Consider the following 16,574-nt stretch of genomic DNA (forward strand, 5'->3'; position numbering starts at 1 on the left):
AGAACAAAACACATGAACTTGGAAAGGCTGGCAAAGGATAATATTTTACAACAAAAGTACCCTTTTAAATATGTTTCGCTCAGGTTGTAGTTCAGGATTCGAGTGTTTTGTAGGGTTCCATGGACCTACTAAGGATTTTTTTCAGGTCGCATTTCCCCATTTATTATATTTTTTAGTATAGACTCGTGTATTTTTTTATTTCATTCAATGGTTTAAAATCCATCATTATTGTTCATTTTGATGTTAAATTACCCCAGCTTTAACCATTGGGAGATCCTTAAAGCTGCCACTTGAGTCCTTTTGACCAGTCCCCTTCATTTTTTATTTTATTTTATTATTTTTTTAAAAATATTTTTTATTGATTTCACAGAGGAAGGAGAGGGAGAGAGAAACAGAAACATCAATGATGAGAGAGAATTATTGACTGGCTGCCTCCTGCACGCCCCCTACTGGGGATTGAGCCTGCAACCCAGCCATGTGCCCTTGACCAGAATCGAACCCGGGACCTTTCAGTCCACAGGCCGACGCTCTATCCACTGAGCCAAACCAGCTAGGGACCCTTCATTTTTTAAACACTGTTCGATCTTCTAGCACAAAGGGTCAATCCTGTATTCTATCTGCCAGAAAGAGAGAGAGAGGAGACACGGAGAGAGAGAAGCGTTGGTTGTGATCAAGCCCCCAACCTGGGTATGTGCCCTGACCGGAATCGAACCCTCGACCTTTCCATACACTGGAAGCCGCTCCAACTGAACCACAGGGGCCAGGGCTGGAGCGTGGGATTTAGAATTCCAGCCTTAGGTGCTAGAACTACTACTGGCTTGCCATTGCTTGACCTATAAGAATTTGTAATTATCTTCCTCCACCACGCAGCTAGAATTTCATTCCGTTGCAAGGCAGTGGATTTTTATCTCTCTCAGTTTCTCCGTTCTGAGTCAGCAAGGCTCTGGACAAACAGCATTTCAGCTTTCCACCTGAGAACCTTCAGGGGGCAGCCCTTGGCCCCGGGCGTGCAGTAAGGACCTGTGTCCTCCAGAGCCCGCTGGGCGGCGCCCAGAGAGCAGCCTCAGCGCTTTCTCAAACCTGGAGTGAGTGCACTTTGCAAGGACACCGAAAGGGGGGCACGTCCGCGCTCCCACTTCCTCCCGGCGCCGCCTCTGATTGGCTGCTGGGCACATAAGAGACCAGCGAATGAGCCGCCGGCCCTCGCAGAAACTTGCTGGAGGTCTTGGGGTGGCATCGCCCTTTTCGTCCGCGTCCGCCCGCAGACGAGCCGCCCCGGGGGAGGATGAGGACGTCCTGCGTGGTGCTCACCGCCCTGGTGGCGCTGGCCGCCTATTACATCTACATCCCCCTGCCCAGCTCCCTGGCCGACCCCTGGAAGCTGATGCTGCTGGACGCGACTTTCCGGGGCGCACAGCAAGTGGTGAGCCGCAGCCCAGCGCTGGTTTTCCTCTCCCTCCTCTTAAGCGGTACCAAAGGGGAAGCAAAATTTCCGGACCGTGTCCCACGAGAATGCATGTTTTTCTAACGCAGTGAGGCAATTGCTTTTTTTTTTTTTTTAAGGTGGTTCCATAGGGCATTTTCGGGGTTTCCCATTCGCCGCCTTGCTAGCAGCCGCGGGCTCGCTCCGTGTCTCCTTGTCTGCGTGGGCGACGGAGAAGGTGAAGTTCTTGCATAGCATTTGACAGCTGTTTAGCCCTTCGCCTGACCTGCACAGCCTCCTCTTTCTTGGTTTGCAACGTCAAAACAAACATACAAACACAATCTTTCGCCCTAGCCGGCGGCCCGGCAGACGAATGGGTCCCGGGTTCGATTCTGGTCAAGGGCATGAACCTCGGATGGAGGCTGGATACCTGGCCCTGGTCGGGGCGCCAGCGGGAGGCAACCAATCTATGTGTCTCTCACATCAGTGTTTCTCTGTCTCTGTCTCTTCCCCTCCCTCCCACTCACTCTCTCTCTCTCCAAATCAATGGAAAATATTCTCGGGTGAGGATGAACAACAACAAAAATCTTTCAGCGTTTTGTGAACCTCTTCTCCCCCATTTCATTCTCCGATAGGGGCCGGCCCAGAGCGAGTGAGTTTTTAGGACAGCTCTGGAAAGAACCGGCTCTCATTTCCAGCAATGCAGCCACCTTAAAAGCAGAAGCCGGCACAGGCGGTGACCCAACCAACATCCCCAGGCTGTGGAGCTCTCCGTTCTGGGGGCCAGCAGTCTGGGCTCCGCTAAGCACTAGAGGAACCGCTCAGATCTCCCATTTCATGCGTGGCATTTACCCGCTGAGCCCTCGGAAGAAGCCGGGAGGCCGGGCTGGCTGCAGAATAAGAGGCTTGGAGGCAGCAGCCCGTGTTTGCATGATGCATGTGTTCCCTGCCTGCTCTGCAGCATTTATTTGATGTCCTTGGCTGTGGAGGAGATAACCTTTGCCTGAGCCAGAATACCCTGGCTTGCCGGGGCTTACCCTGGTAGGGTAACATTTCTCTCTACTGGATCATGGCTATTTCTTTCCCCCCATAAACAGGAAAATATTACTGTCTCTGCTTTATTCTGTGGTAAGAGGCCTTATTTTTAGTGCCAGAGACTAAAACCTAAACTACCATCTGCAGCCAAGGCTGAGAGCTATGATTGTACAGCATTTCTGGGCAGCCTGCTCTCTCTGAGCTCCTAGCCTTCCTCCAAAATCAAGTTTCCTCTCTTCCCCCAACCTTAGGCTTTAATCTCAGGTTATTTTTGTAAACTTTTTTTTTTTTTCAAGAATGACTAGAGAAAGGGGGGGGGGGGGGATCATGACTTTTCCTACTCTTCCTTATCCCTCTCCATCCTCATTGTGTGTAAGATTCCATAGTCTCTGAGGCTTTGTCCTATAAAAAAGCTCCTTCACTAGCGCATTGTAACATATTCCTAGTAGGGATTTGCTTCTCTCGAGTCCAGCCACCTTCTTCACCCCCCAAGTCTCCTGTTGTCTCCTAGGAGGTGTCTGTGAAGCTACAGAGCCTCTTCCTTCCTTTCCTCCTGCTCCCTAGAATGCTACCATGGTAAAGAGTGACCACCCCCCTCTCCAGCATTGATGTCATGAAAGGCAGCCTTCATGGAGGAAGCCCTGCAATCCCTCTTTTCCTTCAGAAATTATGGAATTTGGGAGTAACATCCTTCAGGGATTCCGGGGTACAATGGTATTTACCTGGAGTGGGTTAAATAGCCTTTAGGAAATAGTAGATAGTAAGTAAAAAAACAGTGACTAAGAAGAAGAATAAGAAAAACGGGTGTGGGGGGATGGGGGGAAGAATGAAACTTCTATGTTGGCCACAGAGATTAATTTTAGTTTTCAGGTCACCAAAGAAGTCTTCCCCATCATATGTAATCTGGGGAAAGCCAGGTTGCAAGAAAAGCCATTTTTTCCCCAACGAGGCTACTGACCCATTAAAGTCAAGGTCTTTGGATCCTATGGTCCTTTACAGAATGTGCCCCTAGCTGGTGTTTGGGAATGATAATGTATGTAATGCCAGGTCACAGATATAGGTGAAGTAGCCAAGTATCCTCACCTAGCACCATAGCTTGGGACTGGCTTCGCACAGAAGTGGCTCTCATCACTCGCCTTCGGAATTGTGAAATAGAAAAATCATTCAGATCACACGGAAGCCTCTAATGCCAGGTAAAGCAATTTTCCAATGTTGTTTCAGATTGTCCTGGGGAAAGGATAATGTGGCTTGACACCTTGTAATTAGATAAGAGCATGAGTGTGAGAGTCCTGCCTTCCCCAAGCACATCCCAGCCAGACCACTTACTGATTGTGAGGCCAGGCGATTTCCTAACCTGCTCTGATCCTCAGCTTTCCCTGTAAACGAGGGCTAGCCTTGTAATGTTGTTGTGAGGTTTAGTAATGTACTTAAAGGCCTGAAAATTGTAGTTACTCTTTTAAGAGTTGTCCCATAGGTCTGCTAGGCTTGTGGAGATGCCCAAATCTGTGGGGTTGCCTAACTGTGTTGGAACAATAAAATAAATGTAAATTGGAAGTAATTGAAACCTGGGGAGCTACCCCAGACATTTCATGGCATAAAGTTGGTTAGCCAAATAATTTTAGAGATGATTGGTTCAATACAGAAGCAACTGAAGCTACTTCGGAAGTGAAGGTTGGCCTACTTCCTAACAGCAGGCTCATGCCTCCCCATCAAGAAGAACACAAATGCTAATTGTTATTCTATTGTCATTGGCAAATGCTTCACCCCTCAATCTGCTCTTACCTCCTTTATCTTGTGCAGAAGAATTATGTTTATTGTACTTTTCTTCCTTGGAGTCCTCCAATATTATCTAAGAAGAAACTACTTGGAATTTTTCTCTAAGTCCTCTCAAACACAGCTGCTACAGTAAATTCATCTAGGGAGCTTTAAAAAATCCTGATGCCCCAGTCACACCTTATACCAATTTTATTTAGAATTTCTGGGAGGTGAGACGCAGGCATCAGTGTTTTTAAAAGCTCCCCAGGTGATTTCAAAGTACAGCATAATTTGAGAACCACTGTGCTTTAAGAGAAATAAAATGCATTGCAGATGTAGATAATGTATTTTCCTCAAAATGCTCAAGTTACGTTGCACACATATTGCTGGGAATGAGCCTCTCATATTAGCATGGATTAGTCTACCAGATTAGTTGGTTGGTACTTTGGCGCTATGAGTCTAAGGGGATAAAATCCTAGCAAGGCAAATTTCAGTGTGACAGCAGAGCCATCAATAAGACCTGAGCAGTGGAAAAGCACACATGAAAGAAGGTCCGGGAAGGCAGTGAAGAGAGGTTTAGATAAAGATTGGGCGGCAGAAAACTAGAGGGACAAAAGAATGGCGTTTGGGGAGGTTCTGATACTGATTTCAAACTGCTATGCAAGCAAAGGGTTTAAAAAATGGTAATCCCCATATAGGTGAAGATACTGAGAAGTGTACATGGCTGAGTTGGGCAGAACCCATTGAAAGACATAGAAGCATATTTATTCTTTGACCTAGCAATCTTTTTGGAGAAATGTATTTTAAGTAATTATAGATATAGTCAAAACTGTAGCTATAAAGATGGAAACAGTTTACAGGAGCAAACACTTTGTTCAACTAGTCCAAAAGCACTGCTATTTATGAGATATATGGGGAACCACTCAGCAACCTTTTAAATCTTTTATTCCTTTATTTGATTTTTTCTTTTTTGAGAGAGAGAGAGAGAGAGAAAGAAACATCGATTTGTTGTTACACTCATTTATGCATCCATTGGTTGATTCTTGTATGGGGATTGAACCTGCAACCTTGGCTTATTGGGACAACACTCTAACCAACTGAGCTACTCAGCCAGGGCTTATTCCTTTTTTTCTTTTTTGTAGCATTATTTAAAAGGATGAAAATTTAAGAACAATAAGAGATTAAGTAAATTGTGGTAAACCTACAACTTGGGACACTGTAGAGTAAAAAAAAAATTAGCTTGAAAAACAATGGTTAGTGGCCTACAAAAGATTTGTAATGTACTTGAAGTGTAAAAATGCTACATACCAGAATACATGCCCATTATCCTATTTAAAATATCTTTTAAAACATGCTATATAATAAGGAGGGGATATGCTAATTGACCATCACACCCTCACAAGATGGCAACACCCACAGCCACAGGATGGCGGCGCCCAGTCCCCTCAGCAACACCCAGGGGGGGTGGAGGGTGGCGTGCCTACTGCCGGAGTCCCCCAGTCCCCTCATCCCCGCCAGCAGTGAATTTTCATTAGACCATTACCTTTTTAAAAAATCCTTATCCAAGGATATTATTTCTTTTAGATCATCTGTTCTTGGGGAGCAGGCCTAAGCCAGCAGGTGGGCATCCCCCAGGGGTCCCAGACTGTGAGAGAGCACAGGCTGGGCTGAGGGACCCTCGTCTGCATGAATTTTCATGCACCGGGCCTCTAGTCTATATATAAAAGGTTAATATGCTAAGTGTCCCCTCAGGAGTTCGATTGCTCACTATGACGTGCACTGATCACCAGGGGGCGGCACGGAATGAAGGAAGGCCCCAGCTGGCAACTGGCGGCCAGGGAAAGGAGGCCCCTGCCAGCAGCCGGAAGGCCCCGATTGGCCCTGATCGCCGGCCAGGCCTAGAAACCCTACCTGTGCACAAATTTCATGCAGCAGGCCTCTAGCATAGTTATGACGCCCTAGCCAGTTTTTCCCAGTGGGTAGAACATCAGCATGCGGACCGAAGGGTCCAGAGTTCAATTCTGGTCAAGGGGACATACCTCTGTTGCAGGCTCCTCCCTGGCCTGGGCCCACATCAGGGCGGTTCTTACATGAGGCAACCAATCGATGTGTTTCTCTCACCTCAATATTTATCTCTGTCTTTCCCTCTCTCTTCCACTCTAAAAACCGACGAGGGTTAAAAATTCTCGAGTGAGGATTAAAAACAAAAACAACAAAAAACATATAGTTATGAGTCCCTGGATGGGTAGCTCAATTGGTTAGAGCGTCATCCCAATAAGCCAAGGTTTCGGGTTTGATCCCCAGTCAGGGCACACAGAAGAAGCAACCAATGAATGCATAAAAAAGTGGAACAACAAATTGATGTTTCTCTCGTTCTCAAATCAATAAATTAACAAAACACAACATAGTTATATATATCTGTGTATATAGGTGTAGAAAAAGCAGAAGGATATAATGTAAAATAGAGGGATTTGGGGGTCATAAGATTATATATTGTAGTTTTTTTACAATGATCATGTAATATAAGAAATTAAAACTTTTTTTGTAATAAGTGTTGTAGTAGGTCTCCTACTTCTAAAGTGGAATTGAATATGTATATCAATGTGGATAATTTTTTAGTAATTATTCTATGAAGAAAATCAGGCATTTTTTAAAAATGCATCCTGGATCCCCTGATACAGCTATCCCAGTGGCATGCTTGATGCTCAGTCACTTATGCTGTAACACAGGTTGAAAGCCTACTGTGTGGAGTTTTAGGGAGATGCTAAAATGACCTAAAAGAAACTACAGCCTAGTAGACTGGACAAGCCTTGTTAACATACAGCTATTAAGAACGTAGGAGCTGACAGATGTTACAGAAGAGGTACAGTTACAGAAACTCATAGGATAGCAAGATTTTATATATATAGTTTAGAAAGGCGGTAAGATGGTGAATAAAGTTAATGCATCTAAAGGGAGTTCAGAGTAAGAGCTTGACTTTTTTTTTAATCTTGATCATCTCTTAGCTTACATGTTCTTCTTATATTATGTAACTTTTTGAAGACATATGTAAAAGAGGTTGTTGAAATTGGTATTTCTACTGAACATTCTCCCTCTTTCTTGTGGATGTCAGTGCTTTTGGACTAGTTGAGCAAGTTTTTTATTATCCTGTAAAATGTCCCAAAACTCTGTTGAAATTTAAAGTGATCTTACCTGAATATTCTGAGCATGATGTGCCTTTGGGCTATGTGGGTGTGGTTTAGGTGACAGCTCAGCTGGACGCCATGCAGAGCTTCAACTTGCTAACCTTTTTCAAAACCATTCATGCAAGAATTGGGGTGTTTACTAATGGTAAATAGATTTAATCTGGAAACAATAGTAAATAACAAGTTTGTCTACCCCCTTCTATACTTGCTATGATACATATTTCTTCAAGTAAGTTAGAGATTTCACCAGTCACAAACTTTTTTAGCTTATATGGTGGGATTTTTTTTTTTTTTTTTTTAATACCTGGTTGTAGAGAGGCTTTAAGAATAGCTTTGGGATTTATTCAGTGTTGGTTCTGACAGATCAGCAATCTAAGTTGGTCTTTGGTGGATCCAATCAAACATTAAGGGCAGATTGATTCAGCTACCAGGTGTGTTAGATAATGCCTAATTTATAGTTTTTCTTTTTATTTGTCCTAGAACTCTGCAAATATTGTCCCAAGCACAGAAATGCTACCATTATTACTTTACTTAATGGTACATTCTATTTCTAACAAGTGGCTTGAGCTGTGACATTTCTGTGAGATGTGAAAGTGTAATAATCATTCTTAAATGTTCTATTAATGCACAATTACTTATTTTAAAATAGTAATATTTACTTTTACTGCCAAATGAAACTATGTGAGAACTGTCTACCACTTATTTTCTCCTTTATTTTATCTTTTAGTGTTTCCAAAATAAAATTAAAATCCTACCATTTAGAAGTCATCAGATATTCAATGAATAGTAACTGAACACCAGTTCCAGGGAGTGGCAAAATGAAAAACGAAGAAGACACATATTTAATCTTGAAAAGTTTACAGTCGACTGAAAGGGAGATAAACTTATTGAAATTATAGAGTGGGGACTTGAATGACAGAAGGAGAGTTATGATAGAGGTATTTATGGGTTGCTACAAGGGCCTTAAAAAGGCTATCTAATGTAGGCCTGGGCATTGGGGAGTTTCCTTTCACATTGACATCTAATCTGAGTTATCAAGGTTGTTGTTTACAGTAAAAGTAGCTAACATCTATTAGGCATATAGTGAGCATTTACTTTGTGCCAGATACTGTGCTACATGCTTTGCATACAATTCATTTAGTCTACGCTCTAATTCTATGAGGCAGGTGGGTTTTTTTTGCTTTTGTTTTGGGGGATTATTTTCTGGTTTATTGACACATCAAAATGAAATGTATGGCCTTGGAAAAGACCTGTAAAAGCATGAAGTGCCTCTGCTTAGCAACCATTAAGATCTCTGGGTCAAAAAAACAAATATAAAAGAAAAAAAAAAGAAGAGGAAAAAAAAAGATCTCTGGGTCAGAAAGGAATTTAGGTATTATCTAGACCAGGGATGGGGAACATTTTTTCTCTCAAGAGCCATTTGGATATTTAGAACATCATTGAGGGCCATACAAAATTATCAGCTTGCTCTATTTGGTCAAACATTTAATTAACTCACCCCTAATGTCTTGGCAGGGGCAGACCAAATGATTTCTTGGGCCTTTTACGGCCCATGGGCTGGAAGTTCCCACCCTTTATCGAAACCCACCCATTTTCTGTGGTTTCACCTGACCCTCCTTGTCTGCCCTTAGAACCCCAGCTCAGAGACTGAGGCCTCTAATGAGGGTTACAACGAAGAGGTGGGTGTTCTTATTTTCTTTTATCTTCCAAAGGAGGAAACTGAAATGCAAAGAACAGGCTCAAGGAGATAGTTTTAAGAGGGGAAATCATGATTCATCTCCAGCTTGTTTTATTTTGAGCTCAAGAGCTTGATCACAATACTATAATGCCTTTGCTTAGGAGCCAGCTGAGTGAAGGAGGTGGGGAGGAGAGGAGGGAGGAGAAAGAAGGGTGAAAAGAGCACTCCAGCCAGAAGGGACTTTCCAAGAAGAGAGGGTGATACCGCTGAGGAACTACAAGGGGTTAGGCTGGAGCATGAAGCTCAAAAATCAGAGATGAGGCAGGAAGGAAGTACAGGTTAGATAATGAAGGGCTTTGTGAGCCAAGAAAGGAGCCACTGAAAGATTTTTAGCAGGGAAATCACATGATCAAATCTGTGTTTTAGAACAGTCTCTGTCAGTGGCGGTGGAGAGACTAGCGTATAAGAAAGCAAGTGAAGGTGAGAGACCACTTAGGAAGCAATCCAGGTGAGAGGTGAGAGCATGAGCCAATAAAGTGGGATTGGTTTGGAGTGAAGCTTGCTAATGGAGGGGGTAGTATGAGTTAGGGAAGAAAGGAGTCAAAGATGACGCCTGGCACAGGCTCTGGAGTAACTGGGTAAACGATGGTAATGACTCTGATTTAGGAAAAGGAGCAGGCCTGAGGGTAAAGATAAGAGAGTTTTTGGATATTGTTTTGAAGTATCTGTGGGACTGGTCCAAGGATAGCAATTCAGAAATAGCTTACATATATACAAAGCCAGAGTTCAGGAGAGAGAGAGAGGGTGTGTGTGTGTGGGGGGGGGGGGGGGGGGGGGCGGGGGGGGGGGAGGGGAGAATGAGAGAGAGAGAAAGAGAGAGAGAGTTGGGCTGGAGATAGGAACTTGGGAGTGGTCAGTGAGTGGGTAATGGTGTAAGTAGTGGGAATGAATGTGTATGAAGTGAGAGTAGGATTGGGGGATCCTACCAAAGATACCCCAGGGGGATAGCAGTGGCTAGAGGAAAAGGAGGCTAGCCTTGAGATAAATGAGACCCTAAAGAACCTACTTTTTTTATTATATCTTATGTTTATATAGAGCTCCAGGTTCTTACAAAGGGTTTCACTTAGATCATCTCATTTTATTTTTATAATAAACTAGAGGCCCGGTGCACAAAATTTGTGGGGGGGTCCCCTCAGCCTGGCCTGTACCCTCTCTAATCTGGGACCTCTCGGGGGATGTCCCTGTGGGATCTGGCCTAAACCGGCAGTTGGACATCCCTCTTGCAATCTGGGACTACTGGTTCCTAACCACTCACCTGCCTGCCTGCTTGATCGCCCCTAACCACTCTGCCTGCCTGCCTGATTGTCCCTAACTGCTCTCCCCTGCCAGCCTGATGGCCCCTAACTGCCTTTGCCTCAGCCCCTGCCACAGTGGCTTTGTCCAGAAGGATGTCCGGAAGATGTTTGGTCTAATTAGCATACTACCCTTTTATTAGTATAGATAACTGGTTGGCATTAGTTATTTCCATTTGTCAGGTGAGAAAGGACCATTGATTCCCCTAAGTTTACATGATTAATTACACTGGTGAAATAGGAATTGGAATCAAGGTTTCTGGACTCCTAGTTTTGCCTCTTACTACTGGGCCAGGCTGACCGGAAATGAAGTCCTCTAGGATGGATTTGCTCCTTTTTGTCCATGGTGCTCTCCTCGGACAGGCTCCTCATAGCCGTGGCCATGCATGCAGGAATGCTGTGATCATTTTATAGTCACTAGTGCACTGTATCTTGACCTTTTTTTGAGCCCCCAGACCCCACAGTGAAATTAATCTACACTAGTGTTTCCCATTCTTTTTTCATGCCATAGACTTGATTACATTTTTAAAGTGTGTCAGGGGAAACAGAGGGAAATATGGGGGGAAATCTGTATGGGGTTTAAATGACAGAATTCACAAGATATAAAGAGAATTATACAATGAATGCCAACTTTGATAAAGTTGAATAGTTAGACAACACGGTTTTAAGTTTGTTACTTCTATAAAACCCTCAACCAATATCTGTGGCCCACCTGGTAAACCATTCATAACATACCTGGTAGGATTCTCTCCTCTATTATAGTTTATTTTTAGTGCTACTAAATGTAGATAGATAGTCCCCAAGTTATATATACCTAGATAGCCAAATAATTAATTGTCCAAACCAGGTCATTTTTGAGAGCGATAGGGCCTGCTGCTAATAATCATGCCAATACAACTGTTTTAAACCAGAATTATACCTAGACAAATCTGGACAGATGCTTGGCCTACATTTATTTGATTTGCAAACATTCAGCATCATCATGTCTAATTTGTAGAATGATCCTTGTGCTGTCTGTTCTGCTCAAATCTGACTGCTAACCCTCCAGTGGACACCCACCTGCCCTTACCCCCGACTTCCTTTCCCCTAGGATAGTGGCAGAATAAAAGGACTACCTTCCTTAGCTGGCACTGAGGGCCTGCTCCAACCTGGAAGTAACACTCTGCTGAGTCTAGCCTCCCAGTGTTCCCATGCCGGTCTACTTGCACACTTGTTCCCTGACACCTTTCCTCCTCTGTCCCCTCTGCCCCACATGCCCTCCCACTCTCTGTCTTACTTTGGCCAACATCCCCCACATCTTCCAATACCTCCTGGAAAATCATCTCTTTTGGAAACTTCTTCCTTATCCCCAGTCAGCTTTTTTATTTTTAATCTTTATTGTTGAAAGTATTACATATGTCCTCGTTTTTACCCCATTGACCCTTTCTAGCGAGCGCCTCCCCCCCCCCCCCCATCGCCTCAGGCCTTCACCACCCTATTGTCTGTGTCCATGGGTTATGCATATATGCATACAAGTTCTTTGGTTGATCTCTTCTTGCCCACCCACCCATCCCCATCTGCCCTCTGAGATTCCACAGTGTTCCGTGCTTCTATGTCTCTGGACCTATTTTGTGTCATCACTTTATTTTGTTCATTAGATTCCACATATGAGTGAGATCATGTGACCAGTCAGCTGTTTACCTCTCTCCTTTACATTCTGATAGCGTTTTGGTGTTCTTTCGTTTTTGAGTTTTTGTAAGAATTTATTTGAGCCAAGCTGATAACATATGCCTGGGAGCAAGATAGCAAATGTTCCCTGTGTTTTGTTTTTCTTTTAAGGCCCTTGTATGTTTCTCTCCTTCTGTTGAAATATACAAAGTCCCCACCAAATCATAAACTTTCTCACCCTATTATAGACATAATTTCTCTCTTACTGGTTTAGGTGTTTCTTGTTTTGCTTTGGTTTGGTTGAAGATCCGTGGCCACAGAGAACACAGGAATTCACGGTTCTACCTTCTGTCTTCTGTGTTACTCCGTTTGCCCTGAGGGGCACCCCCAGTGCTTCAGGTGCTTCTGACTTGGGAACTTATCTAAAAATGGCTTTTTGTTGTCCCTTTGCAAGTTTTTTTGCAAGCCTCACTGCTTTCTGGTTTCTGACTTCCTCATAATATTTTTTGCAGGTTATGCTTTTTCTCAAATTTGTAGTGAATGATGTGCCTGTTCTAGCTAAATGTTAATTATAATTACAGGCCATCTCCTTAAAAGATTGCTGGTAAATTCCCACATTCATGTTCATATCATTCTACCTTTCCCTTTTCCTCCTGAGTGGTAACGGATGAATGCTCCATAAGAAACTTATTTGACCTGACCCTCTTCTGTGCTGCCTACCCCATAATATTGTCCCTGCTCTGGGACTCATATTACCTTTGACTGTTCTGAAGCCTACTTTTCTAAAGTGCAAGTTGTTTATCTCTCTCTTCCTAGTTTATGCATCAGATAAAGATAAGGCCACTCTGTCCCAAGGTTTCAGTCATTTCCATTTCATGACACAGTTCTTCCTTGTTAGTGAGAAACAAGTCCAGAGCACCAGTAGTCCCTGCGTCCTCAACTGTCTTAGCAAGGCAACTCAATTCTGCTTTTAGAAGATTATTTGCTTTTAATAGAGTAAGGTTTCTGGCAGATAATAATGAATCTGTTTACTGAAGAATAAATATAACCACCTTGCGAAATAGTCATTAATGTCCTCATTTAACAGAAAAGGAAATAGAAGCTCAGCAAGATTGGTTCACAGACACATGACTGCCTAGGGAGGCTGGCTGTGAGTGTCCGCTGGACTCCGGTGCCTTTTGAACTATATTCTACTCTTTCCTATTAGGATTGTGCAATCTCCCCTCTCCCTCCCTTCCACCTCCTGCACTCTGAAATCTTTTGTACTAGTTGTGTGATCCACATTAAGAGGGTACACGAAAAAAAAAAAAAAAAGAAAAGACAAGAAATAAAGAAAAAGAAAGCATCACGCAGGAAAGGAATGTATTATGTATTTACAAATTTTAGTTCCGGAGGATTATTTTTGTTGTGGCTGTTGGTTAATCCTCACCTGAAGATATTTTTCCATTAATTTTTAGAGAGAGTGGAAAGGAGAGGAAGAGACAGAGAGAAACATCAATGTGAGAAAGACTCATAGATTGGTTGCCTCCTGTACTAGCATCAACCGGGTCTGGGATTGAGCCCACAACTGAGGTACAGGCCCTTGACCAGTTTGAACCCGGGACCCTTCAGTCTGAGCACCAACGCTCTATTCACTGAGCCAAACCGGCTAGGGCTCTGGAGGATTTTAATGTATGTTACACATTGTAAAGGATTCCAGGGTTAAATAAGACTCGGAAATACTGAATTAAACAGAGTTCATCGGGATTTGTTTTTAAACTGAAAATGTTTCAGAATTCCTACCATACTGACATGTATTTTGAGCCTTAAAGAGAGAATATATTGTGAGTCCCAAATTTAATGACTATGGGTTTTCATTTTACCAAAGGAGTTCATAATACTGATGGTATATTTACCAAATTTGGGGGACCATTTTCATAGTGTTAAAGAGCATGGATTTTGGGATCAAAGAGACCTATTTTCAAATGGAGGCTCTGAGCTATGCTTGCTGTGTGACCTTGAAGAGTATTTCACCTATGAGTTTGCTTCCTTATCTAGTAAGTGGTCATAATATTTAGTCCATAAAGTTATTTGAAGATTGTATGAGTAATGTGTATAAAGCTTTATTGTTTGTCATCATTATCATGCATTAGTTAATAAGTAAAGCATTTGAAATAGTATCTGGCACATAAGACATATATTTCTTTCAGATCTGATTTTTGGCAGTTGTCTACAGTATACTCCAATAGTACTAGTAATATGCTGGTGTTTATTCTTTTATTTTCACCATTATTCTTGTCAGTCTGCTCTCAGGTTTGTGGAATTCTGTATCGGTGTAGATCTTCTTACCTGTTGGCTAGGCTACTGGATTTAAATCTTGGCTTTAGCACTTAGTAGTTGTGAGACTAGTTGGTCAGGTTAGTTAAGCTCTCTGAGCTTCAGTTTAGTTTCCTTATCTATTAAAGTGGGATAATGATAGAGCCTCTCTCAAGGCTCATTCTATGGATTAAATGTGATTTTGGATACAAAATTCTTAGCACAGTGCTTTGTGTATAGCAAGAACTAAAAACCTCTTCCTATGGTTAAAATTTCAAGTGCTTGGGCTGATGTTCTAATGGGTGTATGAATCATCGTCATCAGCAGCAGCATCACTAATTCATACCGTACTAATCATTTTGCAAACATATTACCTCTATCTTCATAACACCCCTGTGAAGTAAGTACTATTATTATTCCAATATTGTAAATGAAGAAATCCAGGCACACAAAGGGGTTAAGTAACTTGCCCAAGTCCCACACCCAGAGCAAGAGTCGCCGTTCGGGCAGTTTGGTGGAATTAGCACTCCAAAAGCTGGAGAAATTGTATGTTTTTAGTCTGTCACTGTCTTACATCAAAGATCTCTATGGGCTTTGCCAAGGTATGAATTTGTTTTAGAAATTATGTGTTACCTCAAAAAGAGTTCCTTAGCTAGAGTTGGAGACATGACTTTTTTTTTTTTTTTTTTTTTTAAATAAAATGTCTTATTGGACTTCTGTCCCCATGGTGGCCATCTTGCCACAGTGTGAAGGTAGTGAAGAAGTGCTTGCAAAGCAGGGTTATTTTCCTCAACAAAAGGCTTCAGATTTGCTCAAATGCTTGATTACCTGTGGGCCCAGAGATCTGGTCTATAACTATGGAAAAGATGACTTTACCTTTTAAGTTATTAAAGGCAGGTGTCCTCAATTGACCACCATGACCTCTGTCTTTCATTAACTGAGCAATTATTGTGTGCCAGGCGCTGGGGTTATAGCGGTTCACAAACACACACACCACCACCACCACCACCACCACCACCACCACCACCACCACCCTCTAACCTTCCTGGAGCTACAATCCATGCCAAAAATATGTGACAAGTAATCAGTCATATAAAGGCAAATGTAGGAAATATGGAGAAATTTGTTGGCAGGTCAGTGGTATTAATCCCATAAAGACATGAAATCCCATAAGGAAACAGTATTGAGGGAGAAGAGAGGAGTTTTAGAGTTCTGAGAAGAGGTGGAGCCGACAAAGGAGATACAGCAGTCAGGGAACAAAGAGGAAAACTAGGAAAACAGAGTGTTAAAGAAACCAACAAGAGCACCACCAGGAGCAGGAGGTCAGTTCTCCTGAGAGCCTGAGGAACATGAGGATGTTAAGAGGCCTGTCAGCTCTGCATCCTGGTGGACTCCTCAATGTATCAGACACAAAAGTGTATTCCTAGGAACTGGCCCTTTTATATGTCCGCATCTCAACTTGTAGCCTGCTTGTTGGAATGATTTCAAGGATTCCTTACAAAACTAACATTTTGACTTAGGCAATGTGAATATTGAGCTCTCAGTTTTCACGGGAACTAGCCTAAATATACTTTATAGCTTGTGATTAAAACCTGAGATGGAGGTTACTGGTGGACATTATTGATATACTAAATATATAAAATTATATATACCTATATAATTAGTACATTTAAAAAAAAACCCCCCAAAAACAAGGGGAATATAAAAGTAAAGAAACACCCCTTCCCCAAATAATTAAATTTCTGTTGGTTGGTTCATCTAAATCAGCGGTTCTCAACCTGTGGATCGCGACCCCTTTGGGGGGTCGAACGACCCTTTCACAGGGGTCGCCTAAGACTATTGGAAAACACAATTATAATTACATATTGTTTTTGTGATTAGTCACTATGCTTTAATTATGTTCAATTTGTAACAATGAAATTGGGGGGTTACCACAACATGAGGAACTGTATTAAAGGAAGGTTGAGAACCACTGATTTAGATTCTAAATGGAAATACATTTTGAAATCTGGACTCTTGACCTAGCTAGCCAGTTTGGCTCAGTGGATAGAGTGTCAGCCCACGGACCAAAGAGTTTCAGGTTTTTGTTTTTAGTTTCATTTACTTGGCTGGAGCCCAATCTTATTTTAATTTTAATCTTTTTTTTTTGGTGGAGGTGGGGGTTAGAGATACTTTTATAAAACCATAACAATCGTCCTAGCTGG

At 42.6% G+C, this 16,574-nt stretch overlaps 1 protein-coding gene across 1 annotated transcript in view; it reads left to right on the plus strand.

The window, feature by feature from the left end:
* The first annotated feature begins 1,218 nt into the window (after positions 1–1,218).
* Positions 1,219–16,574, plus strand: part of NCEH1 (neutral cholesterol ester hydrolase 1) — a 57,044-nt gene continuing 41,688 nt past the window's right edge. Inside the window, exon 1 of the mRNA XM_070406787.1 lies at positions 1,219–1,423. Coding sequence (XP_070262888.1) covers positions 1,286–1,423 — 138 coding nt within the window. The 5' untranslated portion in view covers positions 1,219–1,285. The remainder of the gene's footprint in view (positions 1,424–16,574) is intronic.

Source organism: Myotis yumanensis, unplaced genomic scaffold (assembly GCF_028538775.1).
Source record: "Myotis yumanensis isolate MYYU_CA2020_CCGP unplaced genomic scaffold, mMyoYum1.0.hap1 SCAF_2, whole genome shotgun sequence".
Lineage (NCBI taxonomy): Eukaryota > Metazoa > Chordata > Mammalia > Chiroptera > Vespertilionidae > Myotis > Myotis yumanensis.